Source organism: Diorhabda carinulata, chromosome 2, assembly GCF_026250575.1.
Source record: "Diorhabda carinulata isolate Delta chromosome 2, icDioCari1.1, whole genome shotgun sequence".
Classification (NCBI taxonomy): Eukaryota; Metazoa; Arthropoda; class Insecta; order Coleoptera; family Chrysomelidae; genus Diorhabda; species Diorhabda carinulata.
Window position 1 is genome coordinate 35,583,210 of NC_079461.1, and position 27,667 is coordinate 35,610,876.

The 27,667-nt window shown below is 33.1% G+C and overlaps 2 protein-coding genes across 12 annotated transcripts in view; both read right to left on the bottom strand.

Annotated features, from left to right (window-relative positions):
- On the bottom strand, positions 1–3,467 carry LOC130903417 (solute carrier family 25 member 44). 2 transcript variants are annotated; one of them, XM_057815511.1, is made up of 6 exons: positions 3,090–3,466; positions 2,759–2,851; positions 2,519–2,703; positions 2,279–2,462; positions 1,023–1,364; positions 1–196 (listed from the first exon to the last, which is right to left on the bottom strand). In XM_057815511.1, the coding sequence occupies exons 1-5, from the start codon at positions 3,283–3,285 to the stop codon at positions 1,045–1,047; spliced, it is 978 nt and encodes a 325-aa protein (XP_057671494.1). In that variant the 5' UTR covers positions 3,286–3,466; the 3' UTR covers positions 1–196; positions 1,023–1,044. The 2 variants fall into 2 exon arrangements, with proteins under 2 accessions (XP_057671494.1, XP_057671495.1); XM_057815512.1 differs by having other exon boundaries at positions 6–196; positions 1,027–1,364; positions 3,090–3,467.
- A 513-nt stretch (positions 3,468–3,980) lies between these two features.
- Positions 3,981–27,667, bottom strand: part of LOC130903407 (neural-cadherin) — a 444,749-nt gene continuing 421,062 nt past the window's right edge. For 8 of the 10 annotated variants that reach the window (XM_057815490.1, XM_057815486.1, XM_057815485.1 and 5 more), the window contains 7 exons: positions 26,281–27,604; positions 21,954–24,236; positions 21,655–21,844; positions 16,386–16,627; positions 8,688–8,891; positions 8,308–8,469; positions 3,981–7,390 (listed from right to left, as the gene is read on the bottom strand). In XM_057815490.1, the coding sequence (XP_057671473.1) occupies positions 7,278–7,390; positions 8,308–8,469; positions 8,688–8,891; positions 16,386–16,627; positions 21,655–21,844; positions 21,954–24,236; positions 26,281–27,604 (4,518 nt within the window). In that variant the 3' untranslated portion in view covers positions 3,981–7,277. Of the gene's footprint in view, positions 7,391–8,307; positions 8,470–8,687; positions 8,892–12,186; positions 12,426–16,385; positions 16,628–21,654; positions 21,845–21,953; positions 24,237–26,280; positions 27,605–27,667 lie in introns of all 10 variants that reach the window. The other 2 variants (XM_057815489.1, XM_057815488.1) reach the window with 1 other exon arrangement.

Consider the following 27,667-nt stretch of genomic DNA (forward strand, 5'->3'; position numbering starts at 1 on the left):
TGGTAGTAGATAATAGGTACTTTATTAATAAATAACAATTCTAACATTTTATAATGTAATAAATACTTTATATATACAAATGTTCAATAAATAAACTATAAATTTAATGGTAATATAAGATAAAATCAAATTTAACAATAAAATAAATTCGGCACAGTATATTTTTGAAGATACACAGCCTGGTAATTATCTAAAACTAAAAAAATATTCATTTAATGATAAAAAAATTGTACTACAATAAACAGTCATCATATTTGATGCTTGGAAAGTAGATAATTTATAAACGTCCACGAAAATAAACTCTGGTCTGCTAATAAGATTCCCCTCCATGAATTACGAAATTTTTTTAAAACAAATATGTTTCCTTCTAAATAAGTTATATAACATATTATTCGTCGATACCAATAAGAAACATTTTATAGTAATTTTTCTGCTGCTTAAAGTTACTTATAATGCTCAATTTTGAAATACTAGACTACCAACCAACGATACCATTCTCCAAATGATACTAGACGACCTTTGGATCCAATGAGATAGATAAAAAATGCTCTAGATCAGTGTTTCCTAATGTGGGGCCCAAGCTCCACAGTGGCTCAATTTGATTTGTAAGTAAAGCAATTCGAAAAGAGATTCAACATGAGTTTAACCCTATTGCTCTGGGCCATTTGAATGCAAAGCTAGGTTTCGAAACCAAATTATCAATTGAGTGTTTGGAGTCGTCAAGTAAACTTTCTTGTTCCACAGGAAATCCCGAACTTCAAGCTGTAGTATTTCACAGCTTACATAATACATACTGTGGTGGCAGATTTTACAATCAATTTAGATTCCTCCCCTTTGCCGACTATAATTCATCATCCCCTACATTATATAAATTCATAAAATTTCCTACTTCCAGATTCATGGTAACAAATAAAGATTAAAACTACTTCATTATATTGTTCTTAATTTTTGTCGTTAATAATAAACTACAATTCGAAGGACACACCACAATAATAAAATAAAATTTAAAAAAATATAATTACCTACACTATTAATAGATAGTTATCACCATTTAACAAACTGTTTATATTCTTCATTAACTGATATTCTTTTAATTGTTTCATAACCAACTATTATACTAAAACTAAACGTGGCCGATTGTATAAGTCTTGCACTTAGACCTTTGGTGAACATATTGAGACCTTCTTCTACCCATAAATCTCTAAATGCTGTGCGCATTGAACCTATTCTTTGGACTTGTAACCTTGCTCTAACTACATCTAATGGATTCGTTAAAACTGTTGTAGTAAATCCACCTAATGTTCCGGAGATACTTTGAAGGAGAAGATGGGAGAACCAACTGGGCAGTACATAAAATAATTGGTCTGAAAAACAAATTTAAATCACTTCCTATGTAAAAGAATCGATATTCATAAGACGAAATATTATTACATTAGTACATCATCATTTTTTAATGATTTAATAATTAATAAAGGAAATAGAAATTTAACAAATTAATACAAAAGTGGAAGGATTTGATTTTGTTCAATTTTCAGAAATACCTAGATCAAATGAAATCTTCACGTTCTATAAGTCAACATGAAATAACAAAACATATCTTTTTTATAAAAAAGGTGATTTTTGATGGGGCAATGACTTATCAAAAGACTAACCACCAGTTTAAGGTCATATCTGGTTAACTCCTAATGTTCTTCAGACTCTACATCTGATAAGTGCTCTGCTCTCTTTGTGGCTAGTTTACAGAATCTGCAATTATCATTCTCTCTCATGCCTAGTCTTAAGGTTATATTTGATGAAGTAGTAATCTATCAGAAAACTAACCACCAGGTTAAGATTATTTCTAGATAACTCAAGAAGTTTCTCAGAAATATGAACTGATATGGTTATGAATCTGTTCAGTTAGTTGTTAATGTGGCATCTCATGAGGCCACAGTAGAGCTCTGTGGAGTAATTGCCCCTTTTTTCACAAAGCTGTCTGCTACATCATTGCTTAGCATATCTTGTTAGCCTGCTACCCACATTAAGGCTACTATTAGAAAAATAAAATAATAGATTCTATAAAATAATTACTCTTATTGTTTTATTCATTTTTGAATCAAAATTGGCATTTTTCATGCCAAAAAACCTGAAATGAAGATTTTCGGATAGAAATTGAGAATATATAAAAACTTTTTTAGAAATCAAAATTCACCTGTTAACTCATGAAACTAAATTGTAATATTTTGAAACCAAGAATTGAATATTTTCAATCAATCACCCTATATATGATACCTCATACCTTGATAAAAGTGGTAGAATCCCCACCATAAAGCTGAGTTTGGAACATAGGCAGATAAACTTGCCCAATAGCCCCTATAAAAACCAGCAATACCATCCATTTTAAATATGTGTTTCATTACATCTATTGTTAAAGCAAATTTACTTTTATTTGATTGAATTTTTATTCCCAAATGGTTAAAAGCCTGAAAATTTTAATATATTTTAATTTCATGTTAATGGATAGAATAAAAAAAATTACTTTTTCCTCTCTACCGTTAACTCCCATCATCATTAGATGTTGACTAAGAACATCAAAAGGTACTATAATAGTTTGACCAACTAATGAAGCGCATCCTCCAGCTATAAGGGCTCTTAAACTAGAATGTACTTTTTTCTTGTGTAAAATATGTCTCACTCCTTCATAGGTTGAGATATAAAATACACCTACAAATATTCTAATCTAGTAAACTGCTATTTTAAGATACGATTTATTACTTACCACTAACAATTTGTACAGAAGATACCCAAAATCCCCTATATAGACCAGAAAATCCTTCATACCTATATATTTTACCATAGGCATCAAATATACCTACAATTATTTAATGCAGTTATAAGTGGGTTTAACACCAATCTCGTTAACGAGTTCAAGCCCAAATTTTAGTTAAACTTCATAAAATTCAATATGTATTGGTTAATTCAATTAATTCAAACATATCTCTAAAATTGTTATCACGCGAGCATCTTATAACTACTTATAATTTAGAAAAAAACTATTTTCAATTATTTGTTTAACTAATTATGTAACGTAAATAATCAAATGTTCTTACCCGTGTATAAATCATTGTGCTTTTGAATTTGTAACCTAGTTTTTATTAACGTTAAAGGATAAAGTGCACATCTAACGCTAAATGAACTCAGCATGGATAATGGGAAAAATTTCGTTTTGTCCATCATATCCCATTCTATGGTCCTTATTATTTTATTGTCATCGCTACCTTCGGGAACCAGCGAATAAAAATCCATTTTGATAATTTACTATATCGATAAATATTACCGTAGAATAAGAATGTATAAAACGTATGACATTATTACTAACATATTTGAGGACTCGCGCATTTTATATTTTACGTGGCCATTTCTTGTAAAAACCACCTGCAAATTACCCTTTGCATTTAAACACCATATAGAATGTCATATGATGGTTGACTACTTTGACTTTATTGACAATGACATTTAATAGATCCTAATGAAGCATTCACAAGGAGCGAATGGAGGTTTCGAGCGTAATAGAAACAGCCAATTAGCCTTATCGTTTATACAGGATTCGCATCTACGATATTGGTAGAAAGTGTTACGTACAAAATACTTTTAAAATCTGGGATTATTTTTCAGTTAAATTCATATATGCCAGTCATTTAATTAAAAGTAAAGTAAAGAACAATAAACAAAAGTTTGGTGTCCAGAATGGTTGTTGCATATGGCGGACACCAATATCCGCTTTACCATAGGCGTGCTATATAAAAATATATTCTGTAGTTAAGGAATTAGAAAATGAAAAGAATTAGTTTTATAAATTAGTGCTTGGATTTTAAATAAATTGATGAATTTAAAGTTTTCCTTTGATATCATTCCAGGAGATTGCAAAGTTTTCGTTAGAACAATTTCTGTATAAGCTCTATAATGTTTCGATGAAATGGAGGGTAAAAATTAAAATTCAATTTTACTATAGAATTTTATTTCAATAAAATTTCAAATAAAACTTTCATGTACAAAAAAGAGACAAAACATTTCTACAAATTCATGGACACAAACAACTTATAAATATTTAAAATTAATAAATAAAATCACCCAAGTTAAAACTAATTTCTAGATGGTTACTGTGAGGTAACAAAATATCAACGTGGAGAAATGACTACAGAATCACAAGAGTTATTTTAATAACATTGCACAAAACACAATATTTTTGTATTGTAGCCAAGGCCAAAAATTCTCTTGGTTATACAAGCATCCTCACAATCCTCTAATTAATATGCGTGTTAATTTTCAAGTAATAGGATTCAAATTCGATTAATTTAGTTTTAGAAGGAATTAGCTTGCGAGTTAGCTCAATTTAGTAGATTTATTATAGAATATTAAGATACAGTATTCACGTGAATAAATTTTTATTTATTACATTATAATATTACTTTTCATTTGCCGGTAATTTTTGAAATTTTTAATTGTGTTATTTTCAAATAATTTACGATTGTTTTCGTCGTACCACGATGATATTTTGCCAACATGAAAACGATGAATGGCTTTATAGACAAATGATCACGTTTGTTTTTTGTTTTTTTGGATAATATAGTGCGATGTCATAAGAATATTAAGTATACATGTCAAATAATACACAAGTGCAAACACATATTATAATTGTTACACAGCATTCAGAATTTTATTACATATATTGGTTATAATTGGCACTGGCTCTCTTCGCATTCATCCAATCTCTTTCTTTCCGGTGAACTATATATACATAACTACCAAAACATAAGTTTTTTCTTCTTCTAGTGAGCATTAATAAATTATTACAAAATGTCCGATAATAAAACTTATGGCAACATTGTATATATTACGAGTGCTATATAAAAACGATGTGGAGTCGATGCTCTATATACAGTTAAAACGCACGCTTGCATACATTCATCAAGTACTACAAGAAAAATAGATAATAAAAATAGCAAAAAAATGTATCATCTCAACATAATATCCTATAGAAACGATAGAATAAATGTCTATGACCTCACACGTATATCAAAAGGGTTTCATAAAAAAAAACGAACACTAATCATTCCTAAACAAGATGTTGATTCCGTTGTTTTTGCACGCCATGGTCCATAAATGTTGTGTCTACTACGCCGAAGCAGCGTTGCGCGATTTCTTCTATTCTAATTCATTTTATGGAAAAACAATGCAACTCGAATATTTGACTAGAGATGGGATTTGAATGTTGTGAAATATTTCGTACATTCATCTTTGGTATCTTTGGTTAACTTTAATTATTTTATATAGTTAATGAGCGTGAGGTATATTTTGTTCATGTCACTTTTTTTTTTGTTAACGTTCATCTGTTTGGTGACAATTTTCAGGCAATAAATAGGCATTATAAGCGCTAATAATAACACAGGTTAAAAATGATGTGTTTGAGATTAAATATATCACACGAGTTCCCTATATCGAAATACATTATTTTTGTGTTTACCATATTCTAAATTTCTTGTAGTGAATCTCATTCACAACTTTTCGCAGATAAATCTAATCTAAACCTGTAATTTGACCTAAAAGTGACTGATCCTACAGTTTTTGTAGGAATACTGGCTCTCAAAGACAGGACAAAATTATTCAAGTATTTTCAATACAGTCCCACAATTTATTTAGACTTATTTAGACACCAAAACATTTATGTTTTAATCTCAAGAACTTTTTATGTTATATTTTTATTGCCATTTCTGTTTTTTACATACTTATTTTAATGTCACATATAATTGCTTGAAAGATAGTTTAAAGCTTTTCCACATCAGAACATATTGAATTGGCAACAATGCCAAATGGATCAGTATTTAACAAGATTCTTACGATTAAAACAATTGATGCTATTGTGAAATTAATATCAGAAAATTTAATAGAAACTTCAATTTATTAATTGACATGTTGATATCATTGAGAAAGTAAAATTTTTATTTAACGATTGATTGTACATCCAGTTCTTATTCTGCCTAATTTGTAAAAGAAATTACGTCTACGAGTTTTTCGGAAATCAATTTTTTTAAACTATGGTGGAAATGTATTGAAGTCCTCGTTATATTATTTCGTGCCATAGTTACATTAAAACTTATCATGCAACGTTGTAGCATTCTCTTGCAAAAGTTCTGCATAAACTGTTAAAATAAGACGCGCGACACACACACACATATTTTTGGTAGGAGACAAACATTAAAAAGTGGCAGTGGGTTAAAGAATAATATACGGGAATGGAAGATTGAACCATTGAGATTTTTTCACCCTTCAGAGCTATCAGTCAATAATCATTAACAATATTTTACTATTCAACAACTACGTACATAATAATAGCAAGAACGTTAACAGCAGAATTAAATAGTTATATGGAATTAATTATTTATTGATGAAGTTTACCATATTTAATAGTAGAAATCTGTAATATTTATGTAGTAGAAAACTGTAATTCTCACTGGTAATATTTGTATATCAATCCAGTAGATGGCATTATGTTATAAGTTATATTTGGTAGTAGAAATCTGTAATATTTATCGACAGCTGTAGAAAACTATAATCTTCATTGATAATATTTGTATATCAATCCAGTAGATGGCATTATGTTATAAATTATATTTGTTAGTAGTAATCTGTAATATTTATCGACAGTTGTAGAAAACTGGAATTTTTACTGATAATAGTTTTATATCAAACAAATAGATGGCCATATGTTATAAGATAGAAAATTAAATTAATTGTCAAACTGATGTTCAATTACTGATATTTTCTTCTTCTCATTGTTGGAGAGGTTAGTTTTCCACTCCGATTTCGATTTCGATCAATCAATGATCAAGAAAAGAACTTTTCTATTGATTATCAAGAAAAGTCATAATTTTTTTGGATCCATTATAATTAGTTCCACATATCAGTCGTTTCCTATAGAATCTAAAGCATAATGAAGATTTTACAATTTCGTTGTTGCTTTTTTAAAAATATTTTTCGCCATTAACGTTCTTGCAAATAGACTGATATTCAAATGAGCTTATACCAACAATTGGAAAATTATCTCAACGGAGTTTATGCAGTACGTAATTTCGCAGGTGTGCTTCTTTATATAAATTGTCTAGAATTATTTAAACAGCAGTAGAACTGCAAAACAGTCTTATTGAACACGCGTTGTGGAGGTCGCGCGAAAGCATTTCTTTTTTATTTTAGATGGAGGAATGTTTTTTTAATTATTATTTCACTTTTAGACTTAATATTTATTCTTCTTCCTGTTCAGTCTCTTCTCCCGGGCCATACATGTTTGCCAATTTGTCAAAACGAGGTCCCCAAGCGCCCAGGTAGTCATATTCTTGAGCTTCGTCGTCGGTGCCTATAAACAGAATAGTCTATAAATAGACAGCACAAAATGAGTGTTGATGAGTTAGAAGTTCCAGGTTACGGAAGTTATTAATAGAATAAAAGCATTTGGATGGCAACGGCGATTTGTAAATTGTTTTTGTAGTCTGTTTAGGGTAGAAACATTGCAGAGTAGTCGGGTCTGTTCTCTGGAGATCAACTCACATTCTGCGTGAAACAATTTCACAAGAAAAATGATTCTTACAACATTTCTCGCAACTATTTTCGTAGTATTAACAATTACACCACATTAATTAATGTCTGAGTGTAAATTTGTTTATTAGAAACTATTAACAAAAAATAAAAAGGGAAAGGGAATAGACCGTGGCGCAAATATGTACGGGCCGATTCAAGCATCCAAATGTTTGGTAATACTTTGAAGAACTTCGTCGTATATTGAAGCTGTACGTAAAACTGCATCCCTTTAACCTTTTCACTAAGATACCCTCCTAGTAAAGCTGTCCCGATGCGCTACACCACGTTATAATAGATCTAGACTATACACGAATGATCCAGACCACCCTTAAAATCGGGCGTAAGATTGTACTCTTGCAACCGACTAAACTAGGCCTTTTAGAGCATTCTAATGGATCCCCATACTAATAGGTTAAGGTTAAGGTACATGCAGTTCATTTTCACTTAAATGGGCATGTTTACAAGAAAAAAATGGAATGGAGAAAATCCTAAATTGTTTATATAAGTATTCTAAAAATACAGGCGGCGAATCAGTAAGTGTTAACTCTGCAGTATATGTGAAAAAGCTACGATACATCATAGTCAAATATCTAAATAGAAATAATCCGCAATTAAAGAAATCGTTGCAAACAAATTGGTGTCATTTTAATTGTATTCTATTCTATATAGTAGTTATTTTTTTATTTTGAATATTACCTGAAGCCAAAGAACTCAAAGACCCAGCAGTACTACCGCCTCCTTCATAAGCGTAATTCCGTAAGTCGTCAAAAGGTGGAGCGTTAGGGTCACTGTCGGCTCGTTTTTTATGTTCCTCAATGAAGATTCCTACGTTAGGTTCTTGACCGACGCCCATTATAACTAAAGACAAATTACGTTTTGTTATATTAGTCGAGAGAATTTTTTTGAGACACTTTTTAGTCGAAATACCGTTTGATATTGAACTTTTTTTTTGAAATTCTCCGTCCCCGCCGACCGAATCTTAAAAACCGTGCTACAATTTATTTTCAGATAAAAGAATGTAATGCCCAATGTATGAAAGAATTTACAGGAAATTTTCATTTAATTGTGTCACTTACATCCAATTTTTGGTGGTCCTAATTCAGGTATGGGTCCTCCAATTGGTATTTGGAGAGGCGTGATATCGAAAGCCGTCATGTCGTCTTCGCCGCCGCCTTCGTCATCGTAATTTATAATATTCTCTCGTACGTCGTCATCGGGACCGGGGTATTTAATATGCGCTTCACGTCTTCTATTATAGACGACGAACACCAATACCAAAACTAAAAAATCCAATTATTTTTATTGGAATTGTTCCAATACGAAATTATGAATTTAAAACTTTGTATACATTTTGTAAATTGATCACGAATTTTTTTTCGATTAAATAACTCAAAATGCTTGAAAAAACAGAATCAAAATAGATGCCAGTCAACTTTTATTGGATAGTATATTATTCTACTAGTTTGAGATTTCTGCACAGGGCGTCACGGCGCACAATTCAGACCTTTCAAACTTCTTTTCGCGTAGTCCAAAGTACGTTAATCGTGCTTCAGTAAAACTGCACGTTATATTTATCAATAAGAAAGTTATGACAATTTAAAGATTAAGAAACGTTTTAATCTATGGGAAAGTGAAAAAAATAAAGATCTCTACATAATCCAAAACATTCCGGTGTTGGTTTTGTGAACACAAGGAGGAACATTCTGGGATTTAACCCAGCGGAAGAGACTTGCTTCAAAGCTAGCGATGCCTCGAGGAATGTTAAAAACCTCGACTAGGGCGATAGCGTATTATAGACGAATTACCCAGGTAATTAGAATCGCCAAGACTATAAAACAACGACTCAATAATCCAAATGTTCATTGAGAAAATATTCAACGGCGTCTAAAAAGAAAACAAGCTTTCAACCCGAAAGGTTACGAGACTTTATTTGCTTAAAATAGTGTGTTAAGTTCATTATTTCAGAGTTGTGAGACAATTAGAATGAAAATTACACGAATCGACTTCGCTATTCCTTTGATAGTATGGTCACTTAGATCTTCAGAACTAACTATTCGATCAAGGAATATGAATACATTTTGAGCAAGAATTCGACACGCATTTTCAGAAATAACAACTGAAGAATATAAATCAAAGCGTTTGTAATAGCTCCGACAAATGTATTGAAGTAGATGATTAATTGATAAAGAGAAATACAATCTAGAAAATAATAGTTTTGATACTGTCAATTTTTTCGTGGCTATTGATTTAGAATATTCTATTGAAACAGTTAAGTTCTTTTAGAGTGAGAGCCAGTGCCTGCCAGACATACGTTAAAGTATAAAAGCTGAAAATTTTTCTGCGTGTTCTCACTGGTGTAGGGAACAATGTTTGGGGGTTACAAACCTTGAGTAACGGTGCCTTCGGTAGGTATCAGGTAATCAAGGTGCGCAGTACCTGAGCTCTCTCACGTTAAATTATAAAAGCTGAAATTTACACAGAGTGTTCAAATGACCATTCTAAGTAATTATTCAAAAGGCCAGACCTATCCGTTCCTGTTTGGAAGCATTTTGAATCTAGTTACGTGGATATTTTCATGCTCAGAAAATTGGAATAAATACTTGAACTGTCGTCCTGAAGTAGATATTTTAAATTCGTAATCTAAACGAGTCACACTGTATAATTATTTTGCTATAAAGTAACTAGCAATGTTACTATAGTGAATATGTAACGTTGATGCTGAGGACTAAAGAGAAAGTGGAAATATTGATATAGATATCGTCTTTGTTTTTCGAAGACAATGTCTTCAATTAAACATCAACTAACCAACGAGAAGCGACAATTCGCTGGCGCGTAAAATATTTAAGTGCGACAACCACAACAGAAAACAATGAAAAAAGTTTCAAACACGTACACTGAAATGTTATTGTCTTATAGATAAGAAATATTCAATTCAAATGATTAATTTTTCTCAGTGTAACGATTTGATTTTGTTCTCTGAGTGTATTTACGTTTGAATACACGTGATTTCGACACCCTTTGCTCTTTAGTCGCTTGGTTGATCTGAGATTTAATCAATATGCTGAAGATAAAGTGTTTTTGGTTAACTCCAATTAAGTTAAGTACCCCTGATATATTTCATAATTACATTCTGGCATTAAATTAAAATTATAGATTATGGCACCCTTTCTATCGTTCCACTTAAGGTCCATGGCTATCGTTCGACGTCACTTTGCCTATAAAGTTTCCCTCGGGTATACCGCTGAGTAACATTTGATTTATTATTTTTTAGGGATTGCTTTCCATTCTTATTAGACTGTAATCCGAAGAACCTCTCGTATATTTCCGTTTTAGTTCATCCCACGTCTGCTTTATAGGTTTCATGTCTGGGCTATAGGATAGCCAATCCAATAATTGAATCTTGGATTGATTTAGTTAATCGCGCAATGAGATTCATGGGATTCCATCTTTCTTTGGCCGTTCTGTAAACGTGGTTTTGTCCATACTTCCAAAATGTATTTACAATGTGTTATCATAAATGGAATTATAAATTCGCATTAAAAGTTTCCGGCCTCAGTCTGAAGATGTCAGTACTTACCAAAGTACGTCGAGAGGTTGTCGAATTTCAACAATTTTGAATGCTAAGTTTATGTTTGATAATTGTTTAAGTGAATCGTTGTGAAGATTAATAGGGAAATGGAAAAAATTGAATTAGCCCTTGCATGAAGACTTTACATCATCATTCACTACCGTATATTTTGGGAAACTGAATTCAAACGTGCTCATCTAATAACGAACGTTGAGGATGGCCAAAACTGCGACAACAAAACGTAAGGAATTGACCAGAAACCCTTTAATAACTCCCATAAAAGTACCATTCATCGTTAGGCCAGGTCACAGTTCAAAATATTTTGAAATTTTATCAAATTTTGAACCATGAACATATGAGAGCTTTCCAGTAGTTCGTCTTAATTCACACGAACTTTCTTCTGTATATTTTTTTAAAGCTACGATCGATATATTCCGCAGAACTTGAAATATTTGTTTTGGGGATGATTACTCCATTTAAATCATTTATAAATATACAAAGCAGTCGTTGATGATCTTTATTATTTAATGTATATTTCCCAGGCCTTATTGACGAGGTTTAAACGAAAAGAGTTGAATTTTTTGCAACTGTTTATAATTGGATCTAATACTACTATTTGTATCAAGAAAAAACAATCAAGACAGTGGATTGTTTCTTTATTGGATTGGAAATTTTTTAGTGAATTTGTACGTTCCAACTGATTATTGATGGAACATTAGAGGTCTTTAATGGGATATATCCAGAGATATCGAAAGAAACAAACATTTTATTCAATATTTTCCATAACTTTGGGGTTATAACATAACGTTTTCATCGAAATTGTGTACTCTGAATCCAAAATTATACTTCCACTTGATCTTTAGTCAAAATTAAGTAAATTATGAAAGAATAGAGTGCTTTTTAGTGTACTAGGAGGATTTCTACATGCACATTTATTCTATTTCTCGACGTGTCTTTGTGACACGTCTAGAAATAGATTTATGTACAACTAAAAAAATTATACTTACCCAAAAGTACAAACAAGCAAACGATAACAGCTAAAATAAAATCTGTGGACGGCATAATAGCTCCTGCTGATGCTAATTCTAATTCGCAATGACCTCCCGTAAATCCCGATGGACATACACATTCGTATCTTAACGGGGGTTCATAATCTCTACATATACCTCCGTTAACGCAAGGTAACCACATGCATTCGTTTTCATTGTGACAGCTACTATCGCGGAGCTTGTAACCTTGCGGACATCTAAATTGGTACACAAAAATTTTAAAGCTAAGTACTTACTCAAATCACGAAGAAGGTTAGGTTAGGTCTCCCTTGCTTTGGCACTGAATCTTATGTTATATGAGATAAATACACCCCCGATTGCAGATAAAATCGTACATTATACACTATTAGTTAAAAAAATAAAATAATCATTTGAAAACCAGACAATAATCGGTTATTTCCTAAATAAAATCGAGTATTTATATACAGAATGTTTACTTAGTAGAGATTCCGATATAACAGAGTTTGAAATTCTTCAATTGTAGTTCGGAGGTCGTGGTCCTCTTGCAAGAACGCGGTTCTTGAGAAAGAAGACCCCGCAGAAGGATATCACAGGGTGTCAGGTCACTCAACGAATTCACGTTTGCCTATCCATTATCCAAAATTAATGTATTCCCGCATACATAACTCTCAGCTCCATCCTGCATGAAACGTCCATTTGGCCACGTAAATCTTCGAGCATTTCCAGATAACTTTGGTCCTTTACGTGACCTTTAAAAAAGTACGTACAAAACTTCCCGCATGGTTTATACCGACCTCTGTTCAATATACTGAGCTAGTACGGTGTGTAAAGAATCCTTGATAAAAAAATAATGCACCCTTACCACATTTACTTGCAACAGAAATTAATTAACTAATTAACACTGTAAATTTGATATGGCACAGCACAAATCTGGAACACCCTGTAGGATTGTGAATAATTTTAAAATGTGAAGTCTAATTTTCAAATTTATATCTCAAATAATAAAGGAGGCACTGAACTTTATTTATTACATTAAACAATCACCCTGTATATAGACGATAAAAACATGCGTATCAGTCACTTAGTAATTCAATCACCCTATATATGATAGTGATTAATAAAAAAGTATGATTATCAATAGGATAGAAGAATTTTCCATCATTTTTATTATTATATAAAATAATAAGTTGTTAAACGTAAGATTTTATCTGTTTGGTGTGTAAAAACGAAATTTTTGTTTACATAGCAGCAGATTTCGATTGATTCGATTGTTTTTAACAAAAAAGTAGACTTGAATCACTTCAAATATCAATACGTTAAGACAGTCATTTTAAAAAAATGTTCTGCTTTGCTAGGGATACGATAATTGTGTAATTTGATTAGAATATAAGTTTCTAATCTATATAAAATTTATTACAGGGTTCAGATATTCAATAATTACTTAAAAATTATCCCGATAACAATAAGACACTATTAAAAATTCTTTTAATATCAATTATTACAAGGTTCGCAGCTCAATCAATTCAATCAGTTTGAAGAAATAAAAACTCTTAGAAGCTTGCCAAACCTTCTCTGGCACCTTGTTGAAGAGTCTCCTTCAATTCGAGCCTACTAGATTTTCAAGATCTATCGGAGAGTCTTCTCGATCTATTGGAATACTCGAAGCGAGCTCAATGCAGACGGGAGCTGCAAATCCATGGACTCTACTGCACCAAGAAATTCACCACCTTTGGTACAATTATGGTTTGCCCAGGAATTTGTATCACTAGTTAATTGTATTGGATAGAAACATGACAGAACTGGCACAATTTCATATCTCTATCGTTCATTTTTATTGTAATTATTTTAGAAGAAATAGATTTTCTTCATCTACCACTTCCACCCAGGTGGATTGATCAGAATCCCATGAAGCGTGCTTGGGATCAAAAAAAAATCCATTAACGCTCAAAAATCGCTGAAAATTCATTGGACCAATTGGTTGAAATCGTGTTAGGAAGATAAATCGAAGTTAATGATAACGACAACACCACAAAGGAAAAGAGCGATGAGAAGTTTTTCAATACAACTGAATGAAGAAGAAGTAAGCTCATTAGGCAATTGCGAGCCATTGGGAATGTTAATATCGACTAAAAGTTCGATTTACATCACGCTCTTCAGAGTAGATGTAATTCAATAATCGTCGAGGTATTAGCCAGGAAAGTAGTTGTTTTCTCTCTCCGAATATTCAATTTCAAATTGATTTCATAAGTGAATCGTAGAAATCATTTATTTAGGTGATATTTCTAATTTGAAGATTGAACTTTGAAGTTGATGAGTCTAATGTTTTTTAAATTCTTAAATAATTGATTCCCAGAGATGAAAGTATTCGGAAGCTCGGAATATATTAGAGTTAGTACACTTAAGTGTTTAATTTTGCTACAGTCCCACCAAGAAAACGCTCTTATATATATGAAGACAAGGAGATATATATATAGGGAATAACAAAAATATAGGATAATCAGTATTTATATTTGTGATTCGATCAAATAAACCTACTTTTTTGTAAATGAAGACATTGAAGTAACTTGATACAATCGAAATTTGTGCTACACGAAAAAACCTAGCTAACTAACATAAAATGCAAATACAAGGTGATCAAGCTATATAGCCAAGCAATGTTTGATGTAAGTAAAAATTCATTTTAATATTTCAAATAGAAATTTACATCAAACATATATTTATCTATCGTGCACATTAACCTAAAAAAAGTAACATTTAACGTGTATATTAAGTAGTGCGATTATTAATGATGGTATTAGAATTAATTAAATTATAATATTTAGGTCATATTTTATTATTACGTATCTATTTAACTATTACTACTATTTCTGTTATTTGTTAACGATCTCAACATATGATTGACAAGTTTAATTGCGTTCAACGATAACTGAATTTAGAAATATTAGATAAATTTATTCAACATATATACAAACCAACTTATTTCCTGTGTAATAAACTCTCATTAGAATCTAAATCGATCGTTATAAAAACAACAACGAAGAGTTGTAAGTCATGTAATGGGATTACAAAGATTACAGTAGTTTACAAAATTTCCTTATTTGTGGTTGATAATGTTCATTTAAGACTTGTTTTTATCAAATCTAACGTCGAAACAGTTTTTGCGCCATGAGTAGTGCAAAGAGACGTTGTTAATATCTATTTTGAGTATTTTGTGGTGCTTTTGGAAAAAAATTAGAAGTTTTGGGCTCTCCATTGTGTTTGTAAAAGGTTTGGAACTCTAACAACAACAAAATCATCCCGAAGGCTGTTATTTCCATTCCATTTCCATATCCATTTTGTATTTAGGCATTTGGGCAGTGTGTTTGTGTCATGATATCAAGTGCCGGTCATTTTCAGTATTTATAACCGCTTCAAGAAAGAGTTTGATCCTCAGTTTCAGCATTCCACTTTGTGGTCGGTAGAAACAATATTCAAGCTGAAAGGTGCGGTCAATCGGCATGAATGCTTGTACTGGAATGATCAAAATAATGACGTCTTCATTGAAGAAGAATTAAACCTGCTTGAGGTGTGCGTGTGGGTAGGTATCCATGTGGGAGGTCTCGTGGGTCCGTACTTTTACTGGTTCACGTGATGTGGCAAAGTAAACCTTCGAATTTCTTTTACCAAATTCATTTTGACGATGCATTTTTTTATTTTGATGCAAATTTGATTCCTTCTACATTGCCTATTAAAGGCAACAACTTCAAAGCAATGGTAGATTTGTGGTGGTATTCCTTATACTAGCTGTTGAAGGTTTTCCAATAACTTTTTTATTTTCCTCTTTATGGTCTACTCTTATACATTAAAAAGATATTGAAACAAACTTTCCAGCGAGTTTGAAGTATCGTATTGGCACAATTTTATTAAAATTCACTTTCAATCTGAAGACATTGGTAGTGGATGTTGGAAAATATAACGATTAGACCTGGAGATTGATATCGAATTCTTTTTTATATTGGAAGTGGTTGTAAAATAGAAGTAAAATACTGCGCTACAATGATAATGATTGTTACAAACTCTGAAATCTAAAATTAAAGTTACTAGAAAATAAAAACTTTATATTTTATTAATTTGTTTTTTTTTGTTCAAACTATCAAAATTAATTCTAATATCCATCATTTATACGGTACTCTAATTAGAGTATTTTATACGCGTACTTAATATGATGAGTAGGCAGACCAAAATCGCCGCCAACGCCCCCATGCTGAGTTTGAGGGTTTGACCCTCTTGGATCAATTCACAATTTTCGCCCCAGAATCCGTCTGGACAATTGCAACGGTACCGGAATCTTGGTTCCAAATTGATACAAGTACCACCATTTAGACAAGGTAAGTCGACGCATTCGTCCTTGTCCATGCAGTCTTTACCATCCGAAGACATTACCCGGCCCTCTCCACAACTACATCAAGTTAAGCAAACATATTTTTCATAATAAAACATTTTTTTGAAGTGTCGTGTTTGGCGATTGGATGAAACTGTATGGCGAAGAAGTTTTTTATTTGAAACGTGATATACAAAATAATTTTTTCATAAATCAAAAACTTTGTAATATTGGTAGAAACTAATGTCACATTCACAGTTATTATTTTTTTTTTAATTTTAATATATGCCGAAAAAAAATGGTTTTGGAAGATTCAGGTTAAGGATTATTAAAATTAAGGCAAGCAACTCCATTTTTTCTCGATGTTAATGAACTACGAGGATGGTCCCAGCAGTACCTGGCTCAACAAAGAAAACACAAAAACCATCCCACGCGCATCCCAAAAAACCTGCAGATGGAATGTTCTTTGCCTTCTTTAGAGTGGGTTCTCTCTGTTCAATCCATGGTTTTGATTGATCTTTGGGTTCGGGTGTGAAATGATGATGAAAATTCTTGTGAAACATTACAAAAAACTGTTTTTGTTGTATTGTGAGCAAACGCGGCACCCATCTTGCGCCCAGCTTTCTCATGTCCAAATTTTCAGTTAATATGCGATGTATCACACTTTTTGGAATGCCTACTGCTTCTGCTAGCTCTGCTAGATCATCCAGTACCTCTTCATGGATTTTCTTCAACGTTTCTAGAGTCTGGTCTTTGCAGTTTGTATTGCCATCTCTAGATCAAGCCAAGTATTTCTGGGACCACCCTTGTGTATTAAAATAAAAGGATAACTTGAACGTTTTTTATAGAATTCATAAAAAACTGAGATTGGAGTATTAGTAGTTTTTCTTCTGAAGGAATTTGCATTGTTATTAGATATTTACAATTCTCGGATTGTCCAACATACAATTATGATCCTAAATTGAACATTTATAAATATAGCAGCTGAGAATTGTTCAACACGCTCTATTGCTACAATGATTCATTTCCGTTATTTCTGAACATTGTTTTAATGGAAACATGTCTTAGAAAATCATATCGAACATGTAATCAAACAACAACGCGGTATGTCAAACTTTATATAAGGTTTTACAACATAGCGTTATGGGAAAATGTATATTTGTGTTTGCGGAATGTTTCTTACTGTAGATGACGTTCCTTTCAGCGGAATTATAATTTACATTACAAGTTGGTAACTTGGATATCACATTTCAAAATATGGATTTTACAGTAGTGCGAATACAAAGTAATAAAACAAATTTTGAGGTACACTGAATGTTGATTTCTTGGTGACATTACAGAAAATTAGATATTTTGTGGAAAATACAGTTTTATTGAAGATATTAATGAACATGATTTTTGAAAAACCTATAGAAAGTTAATAATTTGCGTCAATATATAACTTTTGTTATTTTATTAGAAACAAACATAAAATAATGTCCTTCTGAATACTCTGGTAAGCAAGGCAGTGATGTTAATTAATGACTGAAGGCATTTTTGATATGTCGTGGTCTTCTAAATATAAGGAATAAAGTTAAAACGTGAATGCTGTTGTACTTATAGGCAACCATGTATATGAGTTAAGGATACTGGTCTAGCGAAATATATTGTTGTTTGTGTTGGGGCTTTTGAGTTGGCAATCCTCTTTCCAAGAAAGATTCTTCTTAGTCTTGGATATCGTTTTCAAAGCGAACATTTGAAAATTCAGGATTCCAATCTGTCATATGGACCTTGCTGAATCGTTTTTGTTTATTACCAGTTGTCGTATACGAGTCTCTTAGTTTTTTAAAAACTTTATTGATTTCGTTATCTTAATTATATTTCTTTCGTCTAATTGCACATTATTTTGTTCCACAGAAGTGTAGATTGTGAAATATACGAATTAGGTATAGTAAATTCAATACTTTAATAATTAAATTTATAATTTTCCTTGTAAGATAGCTGAAATTTGCCACCAGGCAGAAAAAATACGCTGTAGTGAAGCTCTCGCACTACACACTACACATTCATGCGACAGTCGGCGTTGTGCTACAGCCACGTAGACATGTCTGTCATTATTGATGCTACCGCCAAGTGTGATTTGTTTTCTTCAGGATGAAGGTTGTAGTTCTGCAGAAATCTACCGAAGAATGAGGACGCAAATATGTCGTTTCAGATCACCTGGTTTAACGATTTGGCAAAATGGTTGAAGATTCACCATTACTGCTTTGTCTACGGAATTTCCAGATTGGCGGCAACTTTCTTTGAAGGGGGTATTGAAAAACTTGTCCACAGATACGACAAATGTCTCAATCTCTTCGGTGTATCAATCTTTTGGTAATAAAATTATTGTTTTATACGAACTTTTATTCTATATTTTATTTATAGCCTATCGGAGGTTGAAAAAAAACGGCCATCGTATTAAAAAACATAAATAGATTCCAGAATTTCTTTGCCCAAATTATGTTAAAGCCTTACGAGGTCTATAAAAGTGTAAAATGTGTTAAAAAGCTCACATTGTTATTAAGGATTGTGCGAAAATGTCATATCGAATTCACTGTCCCTGAGGACTGTTTCCATCAAGGACGTTTAAGAAATATTATTTGCAAATTTGATTCAAAGATCGAATATACCAAAGGATTTCACTTGATGTTTTGACTTAATGAGATATTTGAAAATAACTATTCTCCAAAATAGCTTTTGATAATTTACCAAGAAGTCTTGTCCTGGATTGAATCAGCTGTAGATCAGTTTGAGCGTCGTCGGTATTATGGATAGAGTCTTGAAACTCGATCAAACTGGTTTGATAAATAGAAATTTGTATTTTCAAAAAAGAAAAAGTTGCTTACATGTGTCAGTCAGTCGGTGTAGATTTATTAAGATAAATAGCCCAAATTAAAACGTTAAATTTCAAGATAAAGAAAATCCGTGTCGTCATTTGTGTTTTTTTAAAAGAAATGTGTAAAAACATGAGTACAGGTTAGTCTTCACTGATTACTGAATTAATTGTCACCAAGATATTTACCACAAATCAATAAACTGAAATAATGAAGCTTCTTGAAAAATTCAAAATTCTAATAAATAGAATTAAATATAGTTGAAAGATTTTTTATTGACATTCACGTGTACCTACTAAATAATTTAAAAAATAAATGTATAAAAAATAAAACAAGAAACTCAGTGCCTTCGCAAAATGAAACTATATCATAATAAATTGTTATATATAAAAAAATAATTATTTTTATCAATATTTAAAATAATTAAATGAATCGTTGTGTGCCTGATAAATGGATAAATGAACAGATGACGAAATGATTAAGTGTGATGTTATTCGGTAAATATTATACAAACTTTTGCGAAAAGACATAAAGGTTCAATTGATAAATAGTCAAAAATCTTTTTATCAAATGTTATTTTTGAAATAGAGCTAAAACAAACAATAAGAAGCCTTCCACTTCAGCAACTAACGGGTGCGGCAGCATAACTTCCTTTTTTCAAAAGTTAATAAAACTTATTGTATGAATCAGAAAATTTTTATTCGTTTTTTATAATACAGGCACATACATAAAGTTTTGTTTTACTGAGTTTTGAAGATCAAATCAGTTAGGTGACGTCCCCCATTCTCCATACACTGAGTAAACCGATTTCAAAAAACCCCATAGGAAATAATCACAAGGGGTCAAATCGGGAGAGCGGGCTGGCCACTCCAAATCGCCCCTAATTGAGATAAGGCGCTCTGGGAAGTGTTCCCTCAAAACAGCCATCGATGTTCTTGAAGTGTGTGCCGTTGCTCCGTCTTGTTGGAACCAAGTGTCCCCTAAGTCCAACTCATCTAGCCGTGGGAAAAAAAATTCCTGTAACATGTTTACATACCGGTGCGAATTCACTGTCACTGTGACTTCATTTTCCTCAAAGAACCAGGGACCAATAATTCCACGTGAGTAAATTGCACACCACACTGTGACTTTAGGTGAATGCAAAGGCCGTTGATGCAATTGTCGAGGATTGGTATCAGCCCAGTAGCGCATGTTTTGTTTGTTTACGGATCCACACAAATGAAAATGGGCTTCATCACTAAAAAAAACAATAGCGTCCTCAGGAACGACTTCCAGAAAAACCTCACACGCGTTCCTCCGAGAATTGAAGTCACGTTCAGAAAGTTCCTGCACAATTGCCATCTTGTATGGATGAAAATGAAGATCATCATGAAGTATTCTCCTCACAGAACGATCGGAAAGTCCAAGGGCAGACGCATGTTTGCGCGCAGAACGCCGTGGTGATCGCAACACTGAAGTTCTAACTAACTCAATGTTCTCCGGTGATCTAATGGGCCGAGGGACTCCAGTTCTTCGTCTTGTCACACTTGCAGTTTGTCTGAACGTAGTGACCCACGTAACAATTGATTTCCGGTCCGGGACAGGGGCCAAGGGGGCTAAATTAAAGCGATTCCGAAAGGCGCGCTGGGTTGCGATCACAGAACATCCGCTCGAAAAGTAAACCTCAACGGCAAACGCACGCTCCTCACTGTTCCAACGCATGATGGCGACTGAACTGTGCCGGGACAAAACTTTATAGTCCCCCCTCTCGAACGAGACCACTAGCACTCCGTTACGACATCTACCGACTAAATGGCGAACTTTTTAAAAAAGGAAGTTATGCTGCCGCACCCGTATAATCAGCGTCCCAAACACGTTTTCAAATTGTACGAATAATTTATACTCAAACTTCAGATATATGTAAATTGACTTATTTTCATCCCATAAGTGTGCAGTTAAGTAATGTTATATTAAAATTTTATATTGAAACATAATTTTAAGAAGATAGTTGTCATAATTCATAGCTAGGCCCGACGTGCTTCACTTGACGTTACCGAAGGTCGATCAGGCTTCTGTCGAGCCCGTCTTGAAAGCACCAGCATTGAGTGACTCAATAGAAACAGTTTTAGCTACAAGATAGTCCAAATTTAAAATTTAGAAGTCTATAATTCCAGAGTACAAGCTCGAATAATGATTATTCATCAGTATTAAGTTTACACAATATTTTACCGAATAATTTTAAAAATATTTTATATTAAATAGTTAACTCACGTGCATTCATAGTCGTTCCAAAGATCGACGCATTCGAATGGATCTGGACATATAACATTTGCGCAAGGTTTATTAGAAGGACAATCTTTTTCCAGATTCCTAGCCATTGTTGCTTGACCCCATTGCGTTCCGTTCATCGCTGGAGGTAACGGTAAATGCTTACCTTCTAATCGAATGTCATCCAAACAACCTGTCGAACAATATGAATAGAGAAATAGACACAATAAAATAACCTTATCACTGGAGACGAATAAATTCTATTCTATCCGAAAAAATTGATGTTGGACAGTTTTACGTACCTTTTTGGTAATCTGCATAAACTTCGAACGTCCGTACGCCGGTATATTCGGCTTTTCCACCGGCGTACACACCTTCTTGCTTATCGACTAACAGCCATTGATGACCGACGAAACTGAATGTTTCGTTGTATCTTCTCCCTTCACCTCCATCGAGATCCAATGTAGCAGCTGATCCGTATCTACTTACTCTGGCAACATGCCATTGCCCATCATCAACTGGAACTGCACTCAACCAAATGTCTTTTTCTTCAGTTCTTAAAGAATTCAAATTATACCTAAAGTATAATCTAGCGTCTTTGATTTCTAATATGGCGTATTCTCGATTGTGTTGATCGGATATCCTAAATAATTCACCGTGTTCTTCTCTAGTACGGAATCTGAGTTGCATCTGTGTAGAGAAACGATCCGGTTCGAAGCTCAGAGCGTATTTGACGTAAGATTGCGGTTTGAAGGACGTAGGTGTCGTTTTTAACATACAAGAGGGGCCGGTGTATCCCGGATGGCAATGACATTTAGCTTCGTTAAAACTACCGACGCAAGTACCGTGTTCCCAACATCTAGCGGTAGTTTCTGATCTACCGCAAACTTCTTCCGTTTGCGGACAACCTGGCACGCTATGTCTAGATAATCCAGGATGAGCTAGATCGTATAATTTCGAATTGTGGAAGAGGTTTCTGATGCAACCGTCGAATGATTTTCCTACTGGCATATATTGCCAGTGATAATGAGTAGGATCGAATTGTTCCACGTACAAACCGCCGAGTTGTAGAGGAGCGTTGACGTTTAGATATTCGTTGAAAGGTGGAATTGTACCTTGAGCTTGACAACTGCTATCGTCGAATTCGGGAGGAGTACCGTCTTCCATTTCTGATATATCGGCGGATTTACAATAATCTACAACCATTCTGACATTTTCCGTATCCCAAAATATATCCAATCTATGCCATTCGCCGTCATCTAAAGTCTTTTTCGTTTTTACTCTAAGTTCTAGGGTTCCCGATCCGAAATCTAGTAGTAATCGCGGGTATCCGCGTTCTAATTCGACGGCTATATAATCCGAAACCATTATTTCGTCCTTTTCTGGTGGTACGATCGGTCCGTTGTACAACAACAATCCATCGGGTTTCCTAGTGATAAATTCGAAATGCAAATGAGATTTATCGCACATTTCCAAAGCCGGATACCAAGCCCAACCGTTTCCTCTGAAGCTTCTAGAAGTTTGCTGGCATCTGGGACCGTTATAACCGGCAGGACAAGAACACGATAACGAATATCTCGTTTCTATACATCTTCCTCCGTTATAACAAGGAGTGTTTCGACAATTTTCTTCTTTACTGAAATTTCTTGCGCCGCAAGTACATTCGGCTAATACGTCAACTCGGACTCCTACTAGAGCCGTTTTATTTGCGTTTACCATGTAAGGTAAGGCACTTATATCTAGAGTATTTGTACAAGATCCTTCGCACATTTGATTTTCGTACAGACACTCGTCAATTCCTACCATGGTAATATTTATACCGACGGCTCTTTCTATTTCTTCTCTATGCATTAGTACTATTCCGTTTAGTCGTACCGGTTTGTAGTACGGCGAACCGTGAGCGGAAAATCTTACGTCAGTTACGGGCGGATGTTTTCTTCTTAATTGTACGCTGAATACGTCCACGTTTTCTCTATTTATATTGAGCAAATCCGCTATTTTATCTCTGAATTTTTCCGCCATACTTTTCGATAAACTTTGCGAATGGTAATCCCAGATTCTTATGAATTCTTCGTCTGTTATGTCTGCTATACGAACCGATCCCGAATTGACGACTGCTTCGTGCGGTATTTCTTTAACGGTAACAGTCACATTTGCCGCTACGTCTGTTTGAGTATGTTTCCGATCATAAACTCTGAATCTCAATTGGTACACTCCGTCTCTGGTACCGTGTTTCATTGAAATCATACCAGTATCTTCATTTAATTTAAACCGGGGATGATCTACACTTTCCCAATAGAATTTCTTATCGGGTAGATCCCAATCGTCTAAGTCGTAGACGTATACTCTACCGATTTCCGTATCGGGAGCTTGTCCTTGATAATTATAAACGAATATTTCTTTTGAACCAGGTTGCATTTTATTGTCGTTTACGTCCCCTATTACGACAGTTAAGGTACTTGTACCTGTCATTGCGGGGTTGCCGTGATCTTTAATAACAATAGGAATATAATATTCTTTTTGTTGTTCTCGATCAAAAGATCTGAGTGATGTAATGATTGCCATACCGTCACCATTTGCGCCCTCTGTAAAAAATATTTCCGCATAATAATAATGATAATTTATATTGAAAATTCATTTATTTTTTGTTAAAAAAAAAAATAGCTGCTATTAGTTCAGAAAAAGTAAGTACGTTATACAAAGTTAATTTTACAATGTTTTATAAAATCGTTTTAATACTCTGTAGAAGTTTTGTACGAGTAATACTGAAAAGTTCCCTGAAGGTTCAACTTTAATGGGGTATAGAAACGTCAACGGGTAATTACTCTGTCTGGTGAATCTCGGCGAGCAAGTATAAAATTAGAATTATTAGATTTGAGAACAAAGAAATTTGAGCCATGGGAAGATATACCAGGTTTTTTTTTTTAAATAGTTAAGCACTGAGAAAATGTGAGACGGACGGTTGATTTCAACTCATTGGATACGTTAAACAAACTTGGAAAAACAAAGTGAAACCAAGCACTGGAAAAACATTATAATGAGTAAAAATTATGAGGATATTCGAAATTTCCTTTTTTTGATTTTTTTTTATTTATATAAATTTATATAAATTTTCTAGTATTTGTTGATAAATTTTCGTGTAAACCTTTTTGTGTTTAAGATTTGTTTTAAAAACTTTTTTTTATATTTTGATTTAATATTTTTTATATTCTGAATAATCTTTTTGTGGTTTCGATAAATTTTCGTCTTTTAAATAAAAATGTTTCTGTTTCAATTTAATATATTTATTTTTAAAGAATTTCAATCCAACTTTTTGAATTCTGAATAAAATTAATATGATTTGAATGGAAAATCTCGTACCTTAAAAAAAATCCGATATTTTGAATGAAAATAATGCGCATTTTAAATAAATTTCATTATTTGTAAATTTTCAATAAATTTTTATGTTTTTGTTGAATAAATTTTTAAATTACGAATAAACTTTCTGTGAGTAAAATGAAAACTCTCTTTTTTGAATGAAATTCCAAGTTCTAAATGAAACCGTCTGATGTTTTATATAAATTTATTCATCTTGAATGAATGTTTTGTATTTTGGATGAAACTTTTGAATTGCGAATAAACTTTCTGTGAGTAAAATGAAAACTCTCTTTTTTGAATAAATTTCCAAGTTCAAAATGAAGTTGTCTGTTGTTTTAAATAAATTTATTTATTTTGAATGAATGTTTTGTATTTTGGAGGAATAATTTGAAGAAATTTTTAAATTACGAATACACTTTCTGTGAGTAAAATGAAAACTCTCTTTTTTGAATAAATTTCCAAGTTCAAAATGAAGTTGTCTGTTGTTTTAAATAAATTTATTTATTTTGAATGAATGTTTTGTATTTTGGAGGAATAATTTGAAGAAATTTTTAAATTACGAATACACTTTCTGCGATTAAAATGAAAACTCTCTTTTTTGAATAAATTTCCAAGTTCAAAATGAAGTTGTCTGTTGTTTTAAATAAATTTATTTATTTTGAATGAATGTTTTGTATTTTGGAGGAATAATTTGAAGAAATTTTTAAATTACGAATACACTTTCTGTGAGTAAAATGAAAACTCTCTTTTTTGAATAAATTACCAAGTTCTAAATGAAACCGTCTGATGTTTTATATAAATTTATTCATTTTAAATAAATTCTTTTAATTCGAAATCTTTCAAATTCTAAATAAATTTCCATATTCTAAATGAAACTCATGTGTTAAATAAATTTTTTTATTCAGATTTAAATGAATCTATTCTAAATTTTAACAAAAAACCGTATTTTGAATAAATTTTTCGTTTGTGTTTATTTTTTTAACCGAGTTTTTCAGTACTATATGAAGCTTTTTCATAATTTATAAAGTTTGTGAGCTTTGAATCAACTTCTTACGTATTATAAATTAAATTTTTTGCTCTAAATTAACCTTTCATGAGATTTAAATATAAATATTTTGTTTTCTACGATGAAAATTATGTGTTATAAATAAATTTTATGTCTCTAATAAATTTTCAATGCACTGACCAAGTTTTCAATAAATTATTATGATTTACATAACTCATTTTGGAGATTTTGTCTGTTTAAAAATATTGCACGTCATGTAAACTTACTTTGATCCTGTTCGACTTTAAACGAAGCCCTGACGATATCACTGGCACTGGGATCGAGTCTAAATTGAAAGGGCGGGCCGTTGCTCTTCGACCTGTCATCGTCGTCCGTCGCCAATAATTCAACAACTTTTCTGGGAGGAACATGTTCCGGCACCACGGGTCTATAATCCTTCAAGAACGTCGGCGCATTATCATTAATATCCTGGACGATAACCGTTAACGTCGCCGTAGCCGTTTTCGGTGGTATACCGTCATCGATAGCTAATATTTTCACTTGATGTCTAGGCGTGTCTTCTCTATCTAAAGATCGTTGTATACTCACAGTTCCTTCTTGATTAATTGAAAACTGTCGCTTCCTATCCGAAGTCCTGTCGATTGCGTAAGATACTTTACTTTTACCGCCTTGATCGGGATCGGTGGCTTTGAAAGTTTCCAAACTTTTACCGACTTCCGCGTTCTCGAAAACGGACACTTCGATGTTCGGACGTTCGAATTGGGGTTTATTATCGTTTATGTCTCTCAATCTAACCACGACCCAAGAATAGGCGACGTGATATTTGTCGTTATCGTTGTCTTCACCTTTATCGTTCACCTGAATTCTAAATCTGAATCCGTTACTCTGTAAGAGATCCTCGTAATCGAGGGGCTGGACGATTTTCAACGATCCCGTACCGTCATTATTTCGCACCATTGTGAATTTATCTGCTCCATACCCGCTATTTTCTATAACTTTATATTGAAATTTGTTAGTTTCGTCTTCATCGTGTACGGTTACTGTGAGAATCGGCATTTCAGGTAACGTAGCTCCGTCTGTTTCATCAACTTCCGTAAACCATTCGTCTTTGGTAAACTGCGGCGGCATATCGTTGATATCTTTAACGCGAATCGAAGCTGTTCCTGTCCCTTTCAACCCTCCACCGTCCATCGCCACCACTTGTATCGAATAATCCGGAGTTCTTTCTCGATCTAAACAGCACACCGCTGTTTTTATTACGCCCGTTTCCGATTCAATTTCAAATATAGGAGATCCGGTTTCTTCTTCAATGACGTTTTTCTCGATAGAATACACTAATCGCGCGTTCGTGCCTTCGGAGGGGTCGTCGTAGTCGACGGCCGTCATCGTCATTACCACCATTCCGGCTGTGCCGTTTTCTGTAACATTACCGAAATATACTCCTTGTGGAAATATCGGTGCGTTATCGTTTATGTCTTTCAGATTGACTTGGACGTCGGCGTAGCCTACGAGTCCTTCTCCTCCTTCGTCTTGAGCGAAAACTGTGAATCGCCATTGCGGTCTTCCGTTGGGTTGATCTCGATCGAGCGGCTGGAAAGGAACATTGAAATAGAAAATAATAAAAGTAAAGAATATTATCCAGAGGATCGAAAA